Source organism: Dermacentor variabilis, chromosome 9 (assembly GCF_050947875.1).
Source record: "Dermacentor variabilis isolate Ectoservices chromosome 9, ASM5094787v1, whole genome shotgun sequence".
NCBI classification, from domain to species: domain Eukaryota; kingdom Metazoa; phylum Arthropoda; class Arachnida; order Ixodida; family Ixodidae; genus Dermacentor; species Dermacentor variabilis.
The window spans coordinates 131,805,142-131,828,852 of NC_134576.1; the positions used below are offsets into that span (position 1 = coordinate 131,805,142).

At 43.5% G+C, this 23,711-nt stretch overlaps 1 protein-coding gene across 1 annotated transcript; it reads left to right on the forward strand.

The window, feature by feature from the left end:
* The first annotated feature begins 1,230 nt into the window (after positions 1–1,230).
* Positions 1,231–22,044, forward strand: Ing3 (Inhibitor of growth family, member 3). Its single transcript, XM_075669450.1, has 10 exons — positions 1,231–1,732; positions 1,961–2,032; positions 3,253–3,353; positions 3,670–3,735; positions 4,822–4,918; positions 6,129–6,176; positions 13,195–13,466; positions 16,212–16,450; positions 21,196–21,382; positions 21,887–22,044. Exons 1-10 carry the CDS (start codon positions 1,603–1,605, stop codon positions 22,001–22,003), a joined length of 1,329 nt encoding a protein of 442 aa, XP_075525565.1. The 5' UTR covers positions 1,231–1,602; the 3' UTR covers positions 22,004–22,044.
* Positions 22,045–23,711: the final 1,667 nt, after the last annotated feature.

Below are 23,711 nucleotides of genomic sequence, written 5' to 3' on the forward strand. Positions count from 1 at the left end.
GCGAGTGAATCGGCCATTTCATTCAAGTGCAACCCATGATGTCCCGGTACCCAAAGCAAACATACTTTTCGTAAGTACGGAGGTACCATCGAACGAAATGTTCTTTGAATTGCTGAATTTAAAGATGCAGTTAGTGCTGTGCATACAGATAGCGAGTCGGTCACGATAACAGCTAATGGGTCTTTTGAGGGGAGTTTTCGTAATGCTAATATAATCGCTAATAATTCTGCCTGAAATATAGGTGCGAAGTCGGGAAGGCGAAGGGAGTAGGACCATTGAAGAGATTCAGATCCTGCCTTCTCATTGTGAACAGAAGCGTCAGTAGCTATTACGTTGTCAGTGGCTAGCTGGTGTAGGTGGCCGTGTAAGATATTAATTAAATCTCGTCTTGGTAATAGTTTAGCATGATTAGGAAATAAGTCCTCGAACTCAATTTTGAGGTCTGTAAAGGCATCATTTGAATGGTAAACTTAGCGTATGGATACATCCAATTTTTGTAACTGTGCTTGTACGAATACTATCTGAGGACTGTGGAATCTCGACCACGATACTTGGAAAAACTAGGCAGGTTTAGTGATAAAAGCATATTGTGTACGTCTATTTAAATAGTCATAAATTTCTTAAAATGTGTGAACCGTAAGTATGCGGAATCTGCAATCTAGGGTGGGTATATGAGCTTCCTAATATAAAACAGCGTTGGCAACAAATCTAGGTAGCCCAAGGCATGACCGTAGAGCTTCTCTTTCTAAAAGTATGAGAGGTTTCATTTTGTAGGCGGGGCCATCGGAAAATATCACGCAGCCGAATTCTAATATGGGCCGAACATACATTTTATAGATCATCAGTAAGGTATCCCTGCGTAGTCCAGAGCGACGGTGGCTGAGCCGGTGGAGCATAGCTACGGCTCGTTCTGCCTTTGTTTTAATGTGTTCAATGTGACTGCGCCAGCTGAGTTTGCCGTCGTAAATGACTCATTTATGGCTGTTAAAAAAGCGCGCGCACTTTCACGTCATCGTGCTGGTGGCGGTATCTGGCGGTGTCTTCGAGTTGATGACGCCGCCGTGTATATGTTCACGCAGTAATGTTAACACCAATGCTACGCTAGCAAAACACTGCCTATTTATTCTCTGATCGTGTTCTGACAGGCATTAAAAAGTATGCAAACTGGCATGAAGAAGGAAAAATGAAAAAGCGCACCAGTAGCGCAGTGCTGGCAGAGCGGCGAAAGTGAGAAACACTGGTTGTGGGGCACGCTTCAAATGTGTTGTTTTGCGTCGATAATGAACACACAAATATATGGGTCTCAATGTCATTCACGTCATTGCGTGGCATCGGTCGAAACCCTACGGCCGATTACTCATGCAGTGCACTCCCGATGACTCGTAGAGGAAAGAAAGAAAAAGACGGGGTCACGCCCATGTTCGTCGTGTGTTTTGGAACACCACAGTAAACAAAATGGCCGCCAGTTTGCTGTAAGCAGCGCGGAGGAGCGCATGTGCAGCACTCTGACGAGACGTTTTCCTTTGCCGAGGCTTAGAAATAAAAGCCGTCCTCCAACACACCTAAGTTCCATTGTGATTTCTGTCGACATGATTGCTTTACATGGCTGTGGACTGCAGTGAATTTCCCCTTCGCCGCTACCTGCTAAACTTCGTGCTTTTCGTCGCCGAGTTTATTCAGACAAGCGTACGCCCTAGTAGCAAGATGCTCTACCTCGAAGACTACCTCGAGAGTGAGTATAATGCGGGAATTTTTTTTTTCGCTTTCGTGGCATCCATGGTTTATCTTTCTTCCGAGCTGGCGTTAACGCTGCACTCGTAAAATGCTCTAACACGAGTGCTTCCGTCGTTCCAAGCGCGCGCATTCTAACCTGACTTGCTGCGGTAGTAGTTTAGAGTTTCAAGTAAGACTCGCCCAAGCCTCTAATTGGTCTATTCTCACTGTTTATTTCTCTTTGCAGTGATCGAGCATCTGCCTCAAGAACTTCGAGACAGGTTCACGGAGATGCGAGAAATGGACCTCCAAGTTCAGAGTGAGCTGTACTCTGACTGTTTGCTGTCCGCAACTTCGAACGGCCGGCTCCAATTGAGGGCGTAATGCGAACATCACTAAAAGACGCGTAAATTCGGCTGCTACGCGACATTTCTGACGGAGCCCGTAGTTAACAACACAAAAGCTGGAAACTGTTGAAAGTTGAGTTCCTCTGCGAATCGAAACAGTGTCCCAAGCTGCCGTTCAGCTCTCATAATGTGCTCGGATACGTAATATCATGGGTAATTAAACTGTCATGTAGCATCTGTTTTTTAGTGATACCTAGCCTGTTCGTGTAATTCTAAAACAAAAATTTTAAAGGAAAATAACCAATTTTTCCCCTGAATGCTGAAGTAACATTCCATACATACTGTGTGCATTTGAAATATTTTTTTCCTTGATTGCAACTTGGAAGTTGACCGGGAGGTATAATTTCACTAGTCGTTACTGGTACAAGTTTTATACCCCACGCCCCGTGTTCGTCTTGGCATGCTGGTACAGTAGGCAGTCCTGACACTTGTACCATTAAAGCTTGTATCGCTGTTCTATAAACTGCTTGATAATTCTTTTTACTTCAGAGTACGCTGTAAAGTACTTTAAAAGACAGAGGCATACTATGTAAACAACAGTTAGTTCAGAAGTAGTTGAACAAGGAAGGTTGCTCCACCGAACGTCTCAACAAGGAGGCTTGTCATCCTCGGATCAGCAACTTATTTTTTTAGCAGCATTTGTGTATACGTAGTTCACTTTCTCACGCTCTCAGTAGGGCATGAGAACACACACTAAGAAATGTTAGCACCCTTTGTGGCTTATTTTGTCCAACAACAATCGTCAGCTATCTTGCGTGCCTTTCCTTTCTCTAACGCTGGTTGCCCTGTACTTCTGGGTCATGAATGGCATGTGCATTATCAAGATGGCATTGCATTCTTGACAGGAAAATACGGAGTACAGAGCTTTCAAGAAAGGAAATGCAAGCAAGGCAGATTATGAATATTGTTGTGGGACAAGATAAGCCCCAAAGGGTGCAAGCTTTTTTTTATAAACATTCATGAGTATGAGTGGGACTACTGCTATCGGTTATTCCAAGAAGTGGAGGCAAAAAAAAAAAAAAAAAAGAGAAATGATCCACACGTCTAAGGCTCTGTTTTAAAATAGTAGTCACTTTAATAGTCTCAGCTTTATTAAATTCCTGTTTATTTATTTATTATTATTTTTTTTCAGATGCCATGGACAGCTTGGACGAGCGAGTCAAGCAGTTCTTTGCAAATGCCCGAAAAATGAAGCCCGAACAGCGAGACTTGGACTTTGACAAGATTCGAAAGGTGGTGTCTTCACCCCTGAGCAAAGCTTAGGAAAGGAAAAAAAAGACCATGCGCTTCTTTCTTTCTTGCCCCTTGAAAGGTTTTTATTTTATTTATGTAGGAACACTAGCAGTCTCGCGAGAGATCATAGCAGGAAAGGGTTTACAGCAAGTATGTGCATGTAAACAATAAATCACAATGATGTCAACAATGTCACATTGGAAGTTCCGTTGATGCTTTGTCATGGCCCATTTTCGCACTAGTGTGCTGCTTGCTGCCAGACAAGCGAGAGTGAGCAGTGGTTCAACGTTGTGCTCGTGATATCTCATTGTTGCAGGACTATTACAAGGCGCTTGAGGACGCAGATGAGAAAGTGCAGATAGCAAACCAGATTTATGACCTGGTGAGTTGATATTGTGTGTTTTGTTAAGAAAGTTGACTGCAGCTTATTAAATGATCTGTCTTTTGATCTGACTTTTGTCTTTGTCAAGAGCTACTAATGCCATCACTATGCATGGAGCAGATTACAGAATTCCTCAACATGTTGCACTGTGTTCATCACGCCGCTTAATTTTAGCCATTTCCTGCCAGATGCAAATTGTTTTAAAAGAATACTCTAGTCATATAAACTAATTTAGTGTTTCTCTTCATTGACCCATTTAATAAATATTGTTTTGGTTAAAATATGGCTGGCCTTATCAGATACTACTTAGATAAAAACTTTGCTTTATTCTACAGCACATGCCTGCCTGTTGACCTGGCTTGTCCTGGCCTGCGCTATTCTTCTCCTCACTAGTTTGTTCTTGCATCTGGCTCCTTATAGTTCTTGCAGGAGTACGCAGTTCTTACATTAGAATTGTTTCTCTATAATTAGTTATTGTGTTTGGCATGCATCCACTGAGGTTTGGGCCTTGTCATTGCTGCTGGCATTACGTTCCATGCATCCTGTCACAAACACACGGCTGACTTTCTGCACTGGGATATTGCCATGTGGTGTGTTCACTTTGTTGCTTTGTCATGTCGATGCAACTTCGTATTCTTTGCTATATCGGAAGTGCAAGTTCTTGCATTACCAGCGCATATTAATGCAACCAGTGGGATTTCAAAACGGTGCTGTTATTGCTTTATGTCAGTGTCTTCAGCTCGAAGCTTCTAGCTCCTTTGCGAACATTCGCTGCGTTATACGCAGGCCATCGAGGAACTTCTGCGTTATGTACAAATAGTGGCCAGCCAAAAGCCACTTCAGTTCCGATTTGCTTAAGACTACTATGCTTGACACGATCGTCACTGCAGATTTAGTTCATTTGTTTGTGGGCACAAGTTCGCCCAACAAAATCCTTCTTTTTATTCAGTTAACTTCTTTGTTCTTGCCTTGTTCCTGTACCATGTGACAAAGTGTAACCTCTTGGCTCTAGATAAGCATCATTATCTGAGGAACCTCCATATTGTCCTGTCTGTTTTGACAGTGTGTGTCTCAACTGTGGCTCAGGTGGACCGTTACCTGCGACGCCTAGACCAGGAGCTTCAAAAGTTCAAGATGGAGCTAGAGGCAGACAACGCAGGAATCACGGAGGTCCTTGAGAGGCGTAAGCCCACTGAACGGTTTTTGTTGCACCTGGTTATCCACAGTTGACCTGTAGTGCACGGCAGTGGCATGACACAAAGATAAAGGCACCACAAGAAACTCAGCACTGCGCCTTCAATTGATTTTGTGTTAGAAGTGATCGATTATGCATACAGAAAGTTAAAGGGCCTCTCACCATGTTTTGGACATTGCAAACAGACAAGCTTGATGCTTAGATGAAACAGTGACAATTGTATCTGCAAAGTATTTTACTGATGTTCACCCCAAAGACAGCTGATAATTCAAACAAAAGCCAGCACACCCTTCTCAAACAATGTTCTCCCTGCCTGCAGAGATGTCACAGACATGGTGCTTCTGCGTCACTTCTGTTCTACCTACAGTTCACAATTAGCCTGTGGCAGTGAGAAGAATTTGGTGATTTCTGTGAAACACAGAGTATACAAAACTGTCTCCAGAAATATGCCTTCCAGTAAAAAAAGAAAGGACATGAAAAGGAAGTCGAGGGTTGCTACACAAACCTTTCAGGCGCCAATTAATTTGGCCCACTGAAGATTTAGTCTTGCCACATTTCTTGCATCTTAAGAATCGTCAAAAATGTGCAGCCATAGCAAAGATAAGAAATTGCAATACTTTGGTAAGTTTTTTCCAAGTTTACAGAATGTAGACTCCATGCGAGATTTCTATACAGGACCAACCATGGTATCCCATTGGCTATGGAGTTGCGCTGCGATGCGCAAGTTTGGGGGGTTCGAAACTTGGCCACCACAGCTGCATTTTGATATGGCGAAAATGCAAGGAATTCTCAAGTGTAAAGAAACCCAGGGTGTCAAAATTAATTAGGAGACCCCCGACTACAGCGTGCCTCGTAATTGGGTGGTGGTTTTGGCATGTAAAACCCCAGAATTTAATTTGTCAAGTGTGCGAGTAATAAATCACTTTTTATTACAATGTTCTTTATATTATATTTCTTTAGATTTGAGTTTACCTTGTCGTCTAAATTTGGCGCCAGGGGACAACAGCATCTAGGAGCGTTCATGTTCACATACACATAATGACGCAGAGACGCTGTCCTCCTAGATGTCAAATTAAACACCTTTGCTCACTGAAACACATTGGAACACACTTAAAGGATTTCTTCACTAGGTGCTTCTTGCTCCCAGAGTCTCTCACTATCTTCTGCAGCTCATGCAATGGGTTCTCTGTCCATTCAGGGTCTCTGGAGCTGGACAAGCCACCACCATCCACCGTTAAGGCTGAAAGTAAGTGTTCCTTGGCCCAGTAAATAGTGTTAGGATTCCTCTTGCTCAATTAAGTTCCCCCCCCCCTTTTTTTTTTGCACACTGTTCACAACTAGCCGATCCTATTGATAATGTGGATGGATTGCTGCATAGGGGCCCTGATGAGGCAGGAAAGGGTAAAAACTTGAATAGAGTCATTATAACAAAAGTGCATTAATGATAAATGTTATCTGAGGTGTATTACTAAGTTGTTCTTCAATAATGCTAAGCAAGCCACTTTCACCGGGAGATGAGGCTTGGTAAGCCTGAAGAGATGGGTGGTCATGCCTTCTTGGAGTTCCCACACCAGCCAGCTGTGATGTCGTGGAGTTTAGTGGCGTTTACTTGGGCCTAGTTAACTTATTATGAAATATCAATGAGGGGCTACATTCTATTTTAAAAGAGCCAAAGACTGAACATGGTATATTTCGAAAACATTAAGTGCACTGCAATGGCCCAAATACGAAAGACTAATTTGAAATCCATGACGTCGGATGAATTAACCGTTGTCGCAGTCTTGGTGTAAAGTTTAAAAGATGGGACTTTGTTCTTCCTTCCGTATTCTAACAACTGCCATATTGCTACAAAATAAAGAAAATAGTTTTGAAAGAATACTAGTCTAAGCTGATCTAGTGTTTCTCTTTAGTGTCCCTTCAACTTGACCTTCCAAGTAGTTGAAGCTTAATTCATTTACACTTCAATATAACGGACTTCAGTATAACGAAATTCTCATTATAACAAAGTATTATCTTTTTTATTACTTCTTGTCCATAGAACACCATGTATTTAGAACCTCAATTTAACGAAGTGTTTATTCACGATTTCAATACAGTTAAACCTCGCTATAACGAACTTCTGTATAACAAAATTATTGATGTAACGAGGTATGTTGCTTTTCCTGTCTATAGAACACCGTGTACTTAGAACCTCAATATAACGAAGCGAGTGTGTGTGTGTGTGTGTGTGTGTGTGTGTGTGTGTGTGTGTGTGTGTGTGTGTGTGTGTGTGTGCGATTTTAATATAACGAAATTTCACTGCAGCCGCAGAGGAATGCCATGGCTATGAATTGAAACTTCCGTGGACGCATATGGTCAAACGATTGAATTATAAGTGGCTGCTCGCGAGCTCACCTCTCAAATCACGCGCTGCATGATAAGAGTGACTGCTGAAGTGAAGCGGCGTAATGTTCCGTATAAAGTCCAAGTGCGATAAGATCCCATCATGACCTGTGCACTGTGTGTTTTAGGTGCGAGTGAAAGTGCGAGGTTGAGGGAAGAAAGATGGCGGCTCCATGCCCGAGTGCCGCCTTTCCGTGCGAGCAAAGTGAAAGAGGGGGAGTTGTGCGAGCTCGCAGTAATGCGATCAAGCGCACCTGAGGGGGTGAGTGGGTGGTAAGCTTGCGAACGTCTCCATTTCTGGCGGCGTGCGTCTCGTCTCAGTCGCGGCTGCGCATGGCTGTAATTGCAGTTGAGCACATATGCAGCCGCGCACCCTGCTTTAGAGATAATCTGCCGCATGTGCAAGGAGTGGGCATGCCGAGACGGTGTAGCATCATTATGTAAGCTGTCGTCCCACACATTTAGTATTGGAGCTTGTGTAATCTCGAGTTTTGGTGACCCGTTAGAGTGAGAGACAGACGAAGAGTCCGTTTCCCTGCTGCCGGCGCTTTTTATGATAGCGTCGTCCCAGTGCGGCCAGCGCTTTCAGCCACGGGTGCGGAGTGCATGCGAATGTGTGGCTGGCGTACTACCTATATGAAGATATCGATGTGACATGAACCGTATCATCCGTCGCCAACCCCGAAATTCATCAAAATGAACTGTTTTCTCGTTCAAATTTGCTTTTTTCGATTGCCCGATAATTCAGAAAATTCTGCGGCCCCTTAGAAGAAAAATCGATCGGCTGCTGTACTTATTTACACAAAAGATGGAATTTCAATATAACGAAGCAAATTGCCGATTTTACCGACCTCATTATATCGAGGTTTAATTGTATAACGAAATTTCATTGCCACCACAAAGCAATACCAAGACAATAAATGGAAACTTCTGTGGATGCAGAGATTGTCAAATCATTGAATTAATAGCAGCTGCTTACAAACACGCCTCCTAAATTGTGTGCCACAACAGAGTGTAGCCATTGAAGCGGAGCAGCTTCATTTTACATATGAAGTCAAAGTGTAATGAGATCCTATCGCACCCTCATGCTGTATGCTTTAGATGCGAGTGAAAGCATGATAGGGTGAACTGAGAAGGATGGTGGATTAATGAGTGCTGTCTTCCCATGCAAGCAAGGGGAAAGGGGGAAGGGAGCTCCTCGTGCAAAGAGGAGGGTGGGTGGCAGGTTTACGTATGTCTCACTTTCTAGGCTGTCAGCGTGGTTGAGCGTATATGCAGACTGCGCACCTTGTTTTAGAGGTAATATGCCGCACGTGCAAGGAGTGGGCGTGCTGAGACGGCTTGGAATCGTGTGCGCTGTCTTCCTGAGTGATCTGTACTGGAGGCTGCATTATCTCGAATTTCGGAGACTCCTTGAAGCAAGAGGCAGACAAAGCATTCGCTCCCCTCTGCCGGCACTTTTCATGATAGTCATCCCACAGTGGGCAACACTGTCAGCTGCGGGGGCAGAAATGTACGAAGCGTGTGGCTTCGCTTCGTACCGCCATTCTGAAGATTTTGTCGACATGACACAAAGCCATGTATTTCGTCGCTGACTCTCAAATTCAGCAAAACAGATTTCTTTTTCATTTCAGTTTGCTTTTTCCGAATGGTCAATAGTTTGGAAGGAATTGCGGCCCCTTCCTTGTAAAAATATCTATCGGTGACAATACTTATTTGCATAAACTTAGAGGGTTGAATTTCGGTGTAACGATAGTTTGATATAACAAATTAAATTGCCGATTTTACCGACTTCATTATATTGAACTGTATAAATGATGCGGGTAACGGCAAATTGTTGCATATAACAAAGTAAATCTGAAATTTATCTCACCGAGATTAGCACGTGAAAAATATCTCCTTATAGTGAACATCAGATGTAATGAAGTAAAGTTGGATGCGAATTTATAACAAGGTTAGACTGTAGTACTTGACTTCAATGGAACGTTAAATCTGGTAGTTCATTATGGGTGGGCAGTTATAAAGCTGAGTCAAGTCCCGCATGTTAATTTATAATACCATCCAAGCAGAAGTACCGCCGATTTCTGAATCGTGGTGCGCATCGTGTCAGGTACTGACACTACTTCCTATTGTCGAAGCTTGATCAGGAAATTGATTTTAATACATGGTGTCCCAGCTGAATAGGTGGTGTCTCAGCTACTGCTCCATCAGAGTCGTAGTCATCACCAGCCATTTTAGTGTCCACTGCAGGCCGAAGGCTTTCTCAGAGATCTCCTTTATGCCTGTATTGCACCAGCTGACACCATCTTATGCCCGCAAGCTTTCTCATTTCATCACTCTACTAGTTCTCTGCTGTCCTTGACTGCACTTTGCTACCCTTGGCACTCATTCTGTAACACTAATAGACCCATTGGTTATCTGCCGTACACATACTTCCTATTGTCAAAGCTTGATCAGGAAATTTATTTTAATACGTGGTGTCCCAGCTGAATAGGTGGTGTCTCAGCTACTGCTCTATCAGAGTCGTAGTCATCACCAGCCATTTTAGTGTCCACTGCAGCACGAAGGCTTTCTCAGAGATCTCCCTTATGCCTGTATTGCACCAGCTGACACCATCTTATGCCCGCAGGCTTTCTCATTTCATCACTCTACTAGTTCTCTGCTGTCCTCGACTGCACTTTGCTACCTTTGGCACTCATTCTGTAACTCTAATAGACCCATTGGTTATCTGCCGTACACATAAATAGCTTGCCCAGCTTAATTTCTTTCTCTGAACCTTGAATAGGATATCGGCTACCCCTGTTTGCTCTCTAATCCACACGGCCGTCTTCCTGTCTCTAAACTATACACTCATCGTTTTTTGTTCCATCGCTCATTGCACAATTCACTTTCAGAGCAACAGAAACAAATCTCGAAGGCCATGCCTTTTGTGTATCAAAGGCGCTGGAAACGACATCATGGTCACCATGTTTTGAACACTGCTTCTTGTACAAAGATATGTGTTAAACGACAACTGTCTAAAAAATTTCAGTTTTGCTAAATTTGTTGCAATTGTGGAGTACATGCACTGTCAATTCGATCTTGGCAAAGTTGCAGAGCTGGTAACGGTCTACTTTTCTAATTAACAACCTTGAAATACCACCTTAGCAGACACATGCACCTAGGGGTTAGTGGGGGTGACAAATATTCTGCAACATTGCCTCCGAGACTACTGGCATGCCGTGGGCACCTTCAAATCCTGGAAGCCATGCCGAGGAGCTACGTTGGTCTTTCAACATTTTGTGTGCCGTGTCACTTCTGCAAAACAGTAATTACTGAGTGTTTCTTCAGGCTTGGTACCGAAAATGGCAATTTTTGCAAGCTTTCTTGTGAAGATTACACTCTTATTTTAAACATACAATTTTAACATACAATACATACATACAAACATACAATACAAAATACAAACATACAATATAGCAGAGGCTGCTATATATACGGTATCTTGAAAGTAGGGTTTTTACAAAGTCCAAAATCTTGTTGCAGTTGGTCTTTAATAGACCTTAAAAACCTCAGCTCATCATGAGCGATCGTCACTTCGTGGCATTTAATCAGCCCATCTCGTCACCGGTATTTCACTTCTTCCGCAATGGCTTGTTGTGTACAGAAAACTGCAAACGGTGCTTTTTTTTCTTCCACAACTCTTCACACTGTTCCATGACACTCTAGATGACAGCAGGCCAGAAGTCCGGCGGCATCAAGAGTACTACCATACCAATATTACTCTGCAGTTGCTTGCAGTACAGCTGTCAAGGAATGGTGCAACCTTTACCAGTACTATTCAAATAAAGAATCTGTTTCCTTTTGATGAAGATCGATGAAAAAGAGTGGGCAACTAATTTCTGCAGATGTTTGCATTCTTGCCCGTATGGCATTTATAGACGTATCTCTATGCTTTAAAGCCATGTTACTGAACTGTTTTGTCCCTAAAAATGAGTAATTGTGCTATTTTTCACACACAAAGAAAGAGCCCTTGATAGGTTCACTGGGGACTTGTACCGTAGTACATTTAGTTAGGGTTTTGCCGGTACAGCGACAACATAAACCACAAAGCATTGGGTGGACAGGAGCAGCATACGAAGCAAAGTGTCTTGAACACTTCTTAACCCAGTGGAATAAGAAATACTATTAGTACAATATTAATGCAATGAACACAGATATAAGCAGTTATCAAGTATGATGAACTGTATATTTAATATGTTTCTTGCCGATGTCAGCAAATAACGAATATGTACGTATAACTAATATAATGTAGGTATTTTCATGCCAGATGCGATGTTGTTTGACTGTATACCCAGTAGGTACACAGAAATGAGCTGTATGAAATGGTTAAAATACGCATGGGGGAAAGAAAACATGGGTGTACAGGCAAGATTTCAAGTTTATGGGATGCGAGATCTAAGAAAAGCAGAATTTGTCCAGAGCCTGGACACAGTCTGGATTTCAAATGTGCAAAGTGTTGCCAGTCTATGTGACCGACATAGTGTTCTGTTGCTTTAAGGGCTGCAGGCTAAAGCTCAGCTGACGTGCAACTTTTCTGCAGAACCAGCATCCTGTAAACTTATGACTCTGCTTATATGCTGTTATACAGATGACTGTTTGGAAGCATTCAGGGTAAATTATTGTGATGACATGCCCCCCCCCCCCCCCCCCCGGGCTTTTATTAACTCTGCAAGTTAAATATAAAGCTTTAGGCAAATAAAGGCAGGGTTCACAATTTCTTCACTTTCACTGTGGTAGCTCCAAAATTTTTTTTCCAAGAGTACAGTGTTTCAGTGACACTGGTATTGTTTTGTTTTAGAATGATTGTAGGTTTGTCCAAGTAAGTGCTGCAGATTCAGCAACTGGCACAGCGTTAATTAGGATGAGACTGAGGAAGTGTTCACTAAAGACTACTGACTTTCGAAGGACTGTTTCTTCCGAAAGCATGCGCATGCAGTGAAATTGCGTGAGTGAAAGGAGTACTTGCATGACATTTTTTCATTTTATTAATTTTTTGCTAAACAGGGTATCGAACAGAAATTGAACCGAAAAGTGGTAAAAACTTAAATTTGTTCGAACCAAAAGTGAACCTGAACATAAAAATTTTTGTTTCACTTCAGTGTGAAACAAAAAGGAAAAAATAGTTCTCGGTTCGGGTGTTGGCCACCTGTTCTGGAACTTTTCATACATGCATTGCCTACACTTGTGGCTCAACTATGCTAACTCATTTGTATATACTTACCATCCTCCCATGATTTACCTTAGAAAAAAATACTGGAAAGTGCAGTAGCACCCTAAATAATATAATAAACACAGATATAATTATTGCTTACAAATTATTAAATATAACATGTTTCATACCAATATCATTGCATAATGAATATACATGCTTAAAACAAATATTAGGTATAGCAAAGGTATTTTTGTGTTGAAGGCAAATTTGTCATGAGGATGTTCAACTGTACTTGTTTTTACTATGAACCAGTTTTTGTTTCAGTAGCCAGGAGGTGGGTGCATCATGATTTCACAATAGAGTGACTGGCTTTCTTCCTGTGATTGTTGCAGTAACTATACATGAGCAGAGCCAGAAAAAAATGCATGCAGAACTCTTGATAGTACCTTGGAAACGGCTTGTGCAGCGCAAATGGACAACGCATATAGGAAACGCAAACAATGTACACGAGTTCCTATACATCCTGTCTATATTTGCACTGAACAAACTCATTTTTAAAGAACAATGTATGCACCAGCTAGCCCGTGAACGAATTCTCTTGGTAATACACTGAATCGTGCACTACCAACTTTGTGTAACCCTCTACACTTGTGTCTGTTGACTGCAATGCCTTGTGCTCCTTGCGCAGAGCGAAAGCATGTCGCAACCTCGTTGGGCGGCTCTTCAACAAGCAGCTGCGGGCAGCCACCCGAGAAGCGCCAGGCCACGGAGCGGGTCCTCCCACTGGCCACCGAAGTGTCCAGCGGGCGGCCTGCGGCCGCTGCCGTAGGTGCTGCCGCGGGCACGGCGGCACTGGCACCTGCCGACAGGCTGCTCATCCCACCTTCGGCTCTCACTTACGGCCTGGGGAGCAACGCCATTGCTGCTGCGGCATCACAGGCCATTGCTGCTACACAGCAGGTGGGGTGTCGATACTTGAAAATATTGTGAAATATTGTGAAAATGGGACGGAGGCAACGGAGGAGAGAATGGGATGACATCGTTTATCAACTCTCTCTCTCTCTCTCTTTTAAACATGAATATTGGGATACCATATAGATTTGTGTAAGCTGCACTTCTATTTTTTCACACTTTTGACGAGGTGTGGTCCTTACACGGGACCGAACGTGTTGGTGAAAATGGTGCCGGCACGGCCGGTGACTTGTGCACACCCCGGATCCTTGGATGTACCATTTCATCAGAGGTCGGGCCGTAGCTCTCACCATCTAGTAGCGGTACATGGAAGTACACAGCGGACAAAAATTTGCAGATGCGCACGCGCGGCAACGGGGCACTGAATGCAATTGCTTCTCTGTTGGAAATTCTTTTTTCACAATTTTGGGCTGCCAAGTTGGGGGTGTGCCCTTTACACGGGTGCAGCCCTTGCGCAAGTCTATATTGTATGTGCATTAAGGGCCGACATGTGCTGAAAAGGTACAGCCACATTGTAGATAAAAGCTAGCGACACTAGCCTAAAGGACATTGGTTTGTTAACTCAATTAGACCTCAGTGTTAAGGGTGCAGAAAAATTACGTAAAGTGAAAAATTCGCCCTGTAATCACAGAAAACGCTAATGGTTATTGTCTAAATCTTATTCAAGGCAAGCCATTTTCTTGTCCATTGATGAAACGGGCCTTCACCACACAGGAACCGCCTATTTTAGCAGTTTATAATCTTCAAGCAGTTCTTTTCTTCATGCATTTGTGATGATGAAAAAACTATTGTTAGTCTAACTAAACTTTGGATGGCGACTTGATAGTTGGGTTGAAGGAGTGTACTACGATACCCATTTGATTCTAAAATGTCCTTGACATGAAGGGGTTGTTTGCTGTACATGTATGGAAATAATTCGTTTCATTGCCGCATACAGGCTGGAAATGGTGTCCTTACAGTTCGCCTTGTGATACTCCATTTCTTACTTAATAATTACTTTGTGTATTACAACTATAAATAAATAAATAAATAAATAAGCTACAACATGTACACTTAAAGTTATGTTCAATCATGTATCATTCGTGCACTTTTGTCCTTCCGATATGTGATGTACGATGTTTTGGTTGCGAGCATAAGCGGTGCACTGTGGCCACCCGCATAAATGTGCCACTCCACTCTTTTGCTGGTAAAAAAGGTTCAGATCTGCGACCCCTTTCGTGTAGTAAATGTTTCATATATTGTGACATAAAAATATTACAATGTTAGATTGAATTGTGTACATATACAGTAGAACCAGTTTATAACAAAATCAATTAGTACTGTGATAAGTGGTCGTTGTAGCAGTAGTTCGTTGTGTATGGACTCGCCCTTAACAACGCCCAAAAGTCAACAGCACTGAAGTTGGCATCAGCAGTTACGATTCGGTAGCACTTTTGTCTTAAAACCAGATTTTCAGTGTCATGCTTGTTCCCGGTGCTTTCTCGCACGTAGCTGCAAAATTCCGTTAGAAACGGCCACCTAAAGAACGAAATGCGGCGTCATATAGCTTTCTAAAACGGCGCCCGGTTCCAATCAATTGGCATTTTGGAACAGCAAGCACAGCCGCCATTTTTTATTTAAAAGCTTGTGATATATTTTACTACTAGCAGGACATGTCTATACTCTGCACAAGAGAGTGACGTGTTTTAGTTGGCCGGAAGCATAAACTTCAGAAACTACTTCGGCATGTCGCCATTCTGTGAAGGTCTCGGACATCATTGTCTCTGCATTGCAACTGTGCGTCAGCCACGCAAGAGCTGTACAATTACATTATCTATGTTGCTTTGGGCAAAAAAAAATTCGACGTTCGAAAGGTGAAACGTTCCTGCAAACTGTTGTCAGCAATCGGCAACACGTAAACGAATCACTGCTGAACAGTGATCTCCTGATAACGGCATAGTAACCACTTTGCCTTTGTAACATTGCGTGGTGACAGCGCATGTTGCAATGTTCTCGCTGACTCAGGCTGCATCGACAAAAGTGCTTGAGTGGCCATTGTTCCTATGGTGGAAGAGCATAGATGTTCGTTCCAAATCGTTTAAACAGACGTAATTCACGTGATGCTGCACAGAGAATTGTGCAATAACCAGAGTGTCGCCGTTGTGGTAACCGATATCGCACCTGTGCACGCCCCACGCCCCGCAGTTTATGCTGAGGCACGCCTCCTCTCTGGGTACGCACCCAAGGAGGAGGTGTGCTTGAAAGCGCGTGACCTTCTTCACGGATTCCGAAATCTGCACCTGTCGCTCGCTCACTCATCTTGAAGGCCGTATTATCAACGCGGTTGGACACGAGTAGGGCACGCGGTTCCATGTGCCCAGTTTAATCGCATTTTCCTGCTTTGGTACTTTTCGTGGGCCCTCTTTTTGCTGTGACAGGGCTTGAAGCGTTCGTTGTATCATTACGGCAATGTGAAAAAATGTTTATATCTGGAAGCACTTTCAGTAGGCAGGTTCGGAAAATCGTAAATGTACTGAAATGTGGTCGTTATCACCGACAGATCGTTGTATCTGGCATCGTTATAACTGGGTTCAACTGCATCTTTCTTTTATGTGTGATGTGCTATTTTGTGGTACCACATGCGAGTAGTCTCTCTAGACTTCATAGCATTGCCCACTATGTATGAAACGCAATATGCCGTGTGCTGTGTAGCTGTGTTTTTGCTGCCATTTAGTTTGCTCTTTCTGGGTGCAGATGCAACAAGGTCGGCGCACGGCCAGCCTCAAGGCCAGCTACGAGGCCATCAACGCTTCGCTGCAGAGCCTCACCTCCCGAGAGTTCACCATGGGTTCAAAGGACATCGGTTCCCTGACTTCCCTAACGCCACCTCCGGCACCTACGCCGCCACAAGTCATGGCCAACCCTCCGCCGGCCGCTGCAGTCGTGGCTACCCCCGCAGCTGCTTCAGAACCAAAGCGCTCCTCTTCTAAAAAGTGAGACTCGTTTGTAGCACATCTCGAGCTGTCAGGTCTGGATTATGCAGCCAGCTACTGCCAGTTGCAGTGAGCAGTCACATTCATTGTCCGAGACAAAATTTAATGCAAGAAAGCACAACAGATGGGCAAAAAAACAGGCAGGACAGAACACTCACTTTGGCTGTCTTTTACTGATCCCACAATGAAGAAAACGCAACTGCGGGCGTCACCAGTGCCCAACCTACATTGTGTTTAATTTTATTCGAGTTATTCTTTTTTTTTCTTTTTCCACTTAAGTTTGGATTTTATCATGGCCTTTGGAAATGCAACAACTAGCTGACTTTCCTTCTTTAACTATCTTGCATTTGTAGAAATTGCAAAGTCTTGGCTAGCCCGTTAGGAGCAGCAGGAAAACTGTACTGTGTGTTGACTACATTGTTTATCAGCTGGTACAGTAGGTTAAATGAGGCGGTAGGTTAAATGAGGCGTACAACTCCTGCGGGACCCGCCGTGGTTGCTCAGTGGTCATGGTGTTAGACTGCTGAGCACGAGGTCGCGGGATCGGACCCCGGCCACGGAGGCCGCATTTCGATGGGGGCGAAATGCGAAAACACCCGTGTACTTAGAATTAGGTGCACTTTAAAGAACCCCAGGTGGTCGAAATTTTCGGAGTCCTCCACTACGGCGTGCATAATCAGAAAGTGGTTTTTGTCACGCAAAACACCATAATTCAATTTTTAATTTAACTCCTGCGGGGACGGTAGAGTATCCGTCTCCAGTGCAAGAGGACCGTGATTCAAATCCCGGTGCCGCGCAATTCTCCACCGGAAAATACAAAAAAAAAAACGTGTGTTGAGAAAATTGCACAAACAGGCCTGGAGTGCGGCCTGATCCCGGTGACCAGAACCGGTAACGCAATCTCTCACCAGAGCAGGATTGGCCACCCTGGTGCAGTACTTGGCCACAACCTCCTATATGAATACAACAGCGGTAAGAGGGAAGCTAGAGGAATTCCGGATCAAGCTACAGAACAGGTATTCGGCTTTAACTCAGGAAGAGGACCTTAGTGTTGAAGCAATGAACGACTATCTCATGGGAACCATTAAGGAGTGCGCAATAGAAGTCGGTGGTAACTCCGTTAGACAGGAAACCAGTAAGCTATCGCAGGAGACGAAAGATCTGATCAAGAAACGCCAATGTATGAAAGCCTCTAACCCTACAGCTAAAATAGAACTGGCAGAACTTTCTAAGTTAATCAACAAGCGTAAGACAGCGGACATCAGGAGCTATAATATGGATAGAATTGAACAGGCTCTCAGGAACGGAGGAAGCCTAAAAACAGTGAAGAAGAAACTAGGAATAGGCAAGAATCAGATGTGTGCGTTAAGAGACAAAGCCGGCAATATCGTTACTAATATGGATGAGATAGTTCAAGTGGCTGAGGAGTTCTATAGAGATTTATACAGTACCAGTGGCACCCATGACGATAGTGGAAGAGAGAATAGCCTAGAGGAATTCGAAATCCCACAGGTAACGCCAGAAGAAGTAAAGAAAGCCTTAGGAGCTATGCAAAGGGGGAAGGCAGCTGGGGAGGATCAGGTAACAGCAGATTTGTTGAAGGATGGTGGTCAGATTGTTCTAGAGAAACTGGCCACCCTGTATACGCAATGCCTCATAACCTCGAGCGTACCGGAATCTTGGAAGAACGCTAACATAATCCTAATCCATAAGAAAGGGGACGCCAAAGACTTGAAAAATTATAGACTGATCAGCTTACTGTCCGTTGCCTACAAAGTATTTACTAAGGTAATTGCAAATAGAATCAGGAACACCTTAGACTTCTGTCAACCAAAGGACCAGGCAGGATTCCGTAAAGGCTACTCAACAATAGACCATATTCACACTATCAATCAAGTGATAGAGAAATGTGCAGAATATAACCAACCCTTATATATAGCTTTCATTGATTACGAGAAAGCGTTTGATTCAGTCGAAACCTCAGCAGTCATGGAGGCATTACGGAATCAGGGTGTAGATGAGCCATATGTAAAGATACTGGAAGATATCTATAGCGGCTCCACAGCCACCGTAGTCCTCCACAAAGAAAGCAACAAAATCCCTATAAAGAAAGGCGTCAGACAGGGAGATACGATATCTCCAATTCTATTCACAGCATGTTTACAGGAGGTATTCAGAGGCCTGGAGTGGGAAGAATTGGGGATAAAAGTTGATGGAGAATACCTTAGCAACTTGCGATTCGCTGATGATATTGCCTTGCTTAGTAACTCAGGAGACCAATTGCAATGCATGCTCACTGACCTGGAGAGGCAAAGCAGAAGGGTGGGTCTGAAAATTAATCTGCAGAAAACTAAAGTAATGTTTAACAGGCTCGGAAGAGAACAGCAGTTTACGATAGGTAGCGAAGCACTGGAAAGGGTAAGGGAATATATCTACTTAGGGCAGGTAGTGACCACGGATCCGGATCATGAGACTGAAATAACCAGAAGAAGAAGAATGGGCTGGGGTGCGTTTGGCAGGCATTCTCAAATCATGAACAGCAGGTTGCCACTATCCCTCAAAAGGAAAGTGTATAACAGCTGTGTGTTACCAGTACTCACATATGGGGCAGAAACCTGGAGGCTTACGAAAAGGGTTCTGCTGAAATTGAGGACGACGCAACGAGCTATGGAAAGAAGAATGATGGGTGTGACGTTAAGGGATAAGAAAAGAGCAGATTGGGTGAGGCAACAAACGCGGGTAAACGACATCTTAGTTGAAATCAAGAAAAAGAAATGGGCATGGGCCGGACATGTAATGAGGAGGGAAGATAACCGATGGTCACTAAGGGTTACGGACTGGATTCCAAGGCAAGGGATGCGTAGCAGGGGGCGGCAGAAAGTTAGGTGGGCGGATGACATTAAGACGTTTGCAGGGACAACATGGCCACAATTAGTACATGACCGGGGTAGTTGGAGAAGTATGGGAGAGGCCTTTGCCCTGCAGTGGGCGTAACTAGGCTGATGATGATGATGATGATGATGATGATGACAGTAGCAGTGCTGCTTGTGATGTTGGTGTTATCAGTAAGCATCTGGGTGCCAGACCGTCTTTGTTGTCTCGAAAGCAGTATTGGCAACCTTTCCTTTTCCTTCTTTTACAAAGTCTCCTGGCCACAGCTTAACACGCTCCAGTTTAGCGAGAAGCCGATAAGGGATAATGATGATAATTTCCTTGTTATATAGCTTGGAATTGCTCCTTACAGTAGCGAATTGATGTTAGGAATGTAAAAAGGAAAAACCACTGTTGCTTTTCTATTATGGTGTCGCAGCCCAGAAAAGCAGCTGTGATCCACCCACATGGCTCACTAATAGGCACTTAGTCATGTCTTAAATGTAGTGACAAATGGAGACTCATTTACAATCGATTTTGATTAATTCAACCTTGTCAGGATTGACGAAATGGGCCGAATAATCCGGCTGGTTGTATGAAGAAGCAGAAAAAAACAGGGCTGATTCATCGGCAATATTTGCCCCGATCTTAAAATGTCCCCGAATCGAATGTGCATTTGCTTTCTATAGGTTTAAAGTATAAAACTAACCTATAAACAACATTGAAACTCCTAAACAAAGTAGAAATCAAATGTGAACCTAATATTTTAGCAAGAAAAACATAGCACGCCTCTGATTCTGGCAATAAGAAAAAGAGGAAACCAGCGAAATTTATGTTCACGGAATCTAAATTTATTTGCTTAATTTCTATCGGCATCACTTTTGGACAGCACTTTATTGCTGTCTAATAAGAACCACAACATATCATCCTTCATGCGGTCCATAGCACTTTTGGTAGCGTGCATTTATCAGAGATCTCTGCAGCAGTCGCAAACAGGACTACTGCCCACCCCTAGACTAGTTCGCTAGTTCATCCTACGACACATACTATTCTCCAGAACAGCAAGAACATGTGATACGACTTGTGGCTACTAACTCAGCACTTAAAATAACGTATTGTTTGAATCTGCTTTCACAATCGCACTGAAGTACCGTATTCTCGTCGGCACGCCATGCTAGAAAACTTTCATTTTCGACGGGAGATGGCTGGTGTTTAAATGCATTCACTGTACCCTAATCGCCACTAAGACAGACGCTGCTGCCACTGGAGCCATGACTGTGGTCGCCACTGGGGTCAGACGTGTGTGTGATGAACAGCCAAGTTCGATTCTCTTGCAAAGACTAGTATTAGGATTGAAATAAGGAACCTTTGGTCCCATAGAAATGTATGGCCGCCGACCGGGACTTCCGGTCAGGATCAAATTAACCTGTCTACTGTATCACCCTGTGCATAAAATGGCCACAATGCATTGAACTCAGCCAAAGCGCCTTGAGGAATTTTGCCAGGGCAATCGTCTGGCTTTTTATGTCTCAAAAAAGCCATTAAAAATTATCACTAAAACTTCCTAAAAGCAAGGTTGTGGATAAGGGGACTAAAGCTCACAAAATTTATTGACTTATTCGCTAAGTTACCAACACTAGTGCATGTTAAAGAACCCCAAACTGTAGAAATTATTCTGGAGCTGCCTTCCCTATTTCTTTTACGGCATCTCTTTCAGTCAGTCAAAGTGAATATTTATTCAGTTACACTGGTCAGCTTTTTTTTTTTTCCATAATGATCAACATTATGGTGGTGGTGCCATTACATGATTGGGATTTCATTACAGCCCTCATTCAAGAAGTGGCTCTCCTAACTTATGTATTTGTGACTTGCAGGCAGAGTCGAGCATCGAGTCAGTCCACGTTGGCAGCGGCGAGCGAGGACTCTGGGGACTCTCTGTTGATGCTTGGAGGGGGCACAGATGAGGCAAATCTCGACTGGGGTTGTGACCCCAACGAGCCCCGGTACTGCATCTGCAATCAGGTGTCCTACGGCGACATGGTCGCCTGTGACAATGACGATGTAAGTGTGCCTTGCAATTCTCAGAATGGATGGCTGAAAGCAGGGCCAGTTGCTGTTTATTTAGCGATTTGAACGGATGCCTACCATTTAGGTTACATTCGAATGGTCACTTTTGAGTGCTCTTGTGGAGCAGTTTGCATTTAACTGGCCGAAATTGAGCCCTCGGAACACATTTTCGACCTTACCAATATATCGAAAAAAAATTTTTTGACTTAACCAATATTTCAAGATGTCAGAGTTCGAGTTAATGAGGGTTTACTGTACATAGCGAAGGCTTAAAGTATCAAAGGCCAATCTTGGAGACCAAACATGTTACACCCACCATGTTTTTGACACTACCTATTCAGTGTGCTGGATGGACACGATGCCAGAATTCTCTGCCAGAAACAATAGTGACACTAGTGCCAAAGTTACGTCTGGTAACTTCTGCAGCAAACTCGATTTTGATTGCAGCGAATGGAGGCATGACTGAAACTGATTGCTTTTTTTTTTTTTTTTTTTCAGTGTCCATTCGAGTGGTTTCACTACCAGTGTGTGGGCATCACACAGCCACCAAAGGGCAAATGGTTTTGCCCCCAGTGTACGTCAGCTATGAAGCGGAGGGGGCGCAAGGATCGCTAAGCGGTTTGCAGAATAAAGGGGACATTGTCAGTGTTGTTGCATCTTGCGCACTGTCTTTCTTCGATAAAGAGCACTGGCACATATTTTTAAGGTTGTAGATGATTTACCACATGCTAACGCTTGTGGTAGTCATTCCTACACAGCAGTAAGGTAGGTATGTAGGTCAGTCTGACTGGCATATGAGATGACGAGGTTCATAGCAGCATACATCACGATGTTTCATTTCACATTTACCCACTGCGGTCCCTATGGTGCTCTGCTGATGAGTGTGAGGTTGTGGGTTTGATTCTCAGCTGCAGCGGTTACACCGGCAGAGTGCATAGACATTTGTGTACTTAGATTTTAATACTGTCAGCATACATTGAGGCGTGAACAGCAACAAGGCTCATAACTACATAGAGGTGCAACAGGTAATCGACGAGTGGCAGATTTCTAAGCATGGAAATGCAGCTGGAACTGGATATAAAATAATGCATTGGAGTAATTTCAGAATTGTTCACATTTGAACTTGCGCTCATGGAACACATTATGGAACCCTAGGTGGTCAAAGAAAATTCTTGGGCCAATCCCTCGTGGGTACGTGCCACTAACTCCAAGGCCCTACAACTGCACTTTGAGCAAGCATGTCATTGTAGTGTCTAAAGAGGCCTGCAACCATCCTCGGACTAGTTCTCATTTCTACTGTGGTATTGCAGTACATGTAGAAAATGTAGTGTTTTTGTTGTTGCACTCACATTTTTGTATTCTTATGAGCAGTGACTAGTGATCATGATAGCATTTGTACTCTGATATAACAAACGCCGAAGACAAGTTCAAATGCAGCCATGAGAAATCAACCCTGTGTGTGTCAATGCAATCCATATGGCTGCTGCCTCTAGAAGCTCCAAAACAACTTTTTACCAAGAATGTATTCAAAATTTCAGTTATATAGTATACTGGCTTTTGGCCATGTTTAGATATACCATGAACTATGGCCATGGCGGTGACAGAAGACCATGGGGCGGTGACAGAAGACCTATGGGCCCTGGGTGCCAGACGACCTAGCTATGCCACTGCCGATAGTACAGTCTATTCAAGGCACAATGGAGAAGCGGGAACAGTGGCAGAGGAGACGATCTATAGTCTCTTCACATCTGCACTTAGCACACATGGATGAGTCGGCCAATATTCTAATGGAATAGTATGAGTTACTGGAAACTAATCGGACCTACAGCTGACACAGTAGTGTTGCATCACGCCGTGAAAGGATTGTCGGTAACTGCAGTTTTAATGATGCCTCAACCTAATAGTATGTGCAAGATATGGCAAAGCTCACTTGCTGCGTGCACTCATGGTCACGGTATAAAAGAGTGTTGGTGGTCCAGCATGGGCAGTATGGGCAGCGTCATCGGCGAGTTTATTGCCAACAGATGCCAAAACGTCCCGGCAGCTACCAAAAGATTAAATTGTGTACTTGTTCAGAAATGCATAATGGCAAATCTTGTTGATTAAGGACACTGAAAGCACTATTAATTAATATATGGTGTCATAGATTTAGTTGACGTTACATGGGCTAACTGTTGCCACGTGCCTTAAGTCCCTCTGAGAATTTCAGGCACAAAACAATTTGCCAAGAATTGCCAATGTAAGTGATTGTAAGCAATTCGATTGTTATTTCCAGGCGCTATATAGATATATATATAACAAAAACACGCCGAAATAATTATTC

Coding starts and splice junctions, on each gene's coding strand:
- Ing3 (XM_075669450.1), top strand. CDS start 1,603: ATGGCTGTGGACTGCAGTGAATTTCCCCTTCGCCGCTACCTGCTAAAC. Junction 3,354..3,669: donor ACTTTGACAAGATTCGAAAG/GTGGTGTCTTCA, acceptor TCATTGTTGCAG/GACTATTACAAGGCGCTTGA. Junction 21,383..21,886: donor TCGCCTGTGACAATGACGAT/GTAAGTGTGCCT, acceptor TTTTTTTTTCAG/TGTCCATTCGAGTGGTTTCA.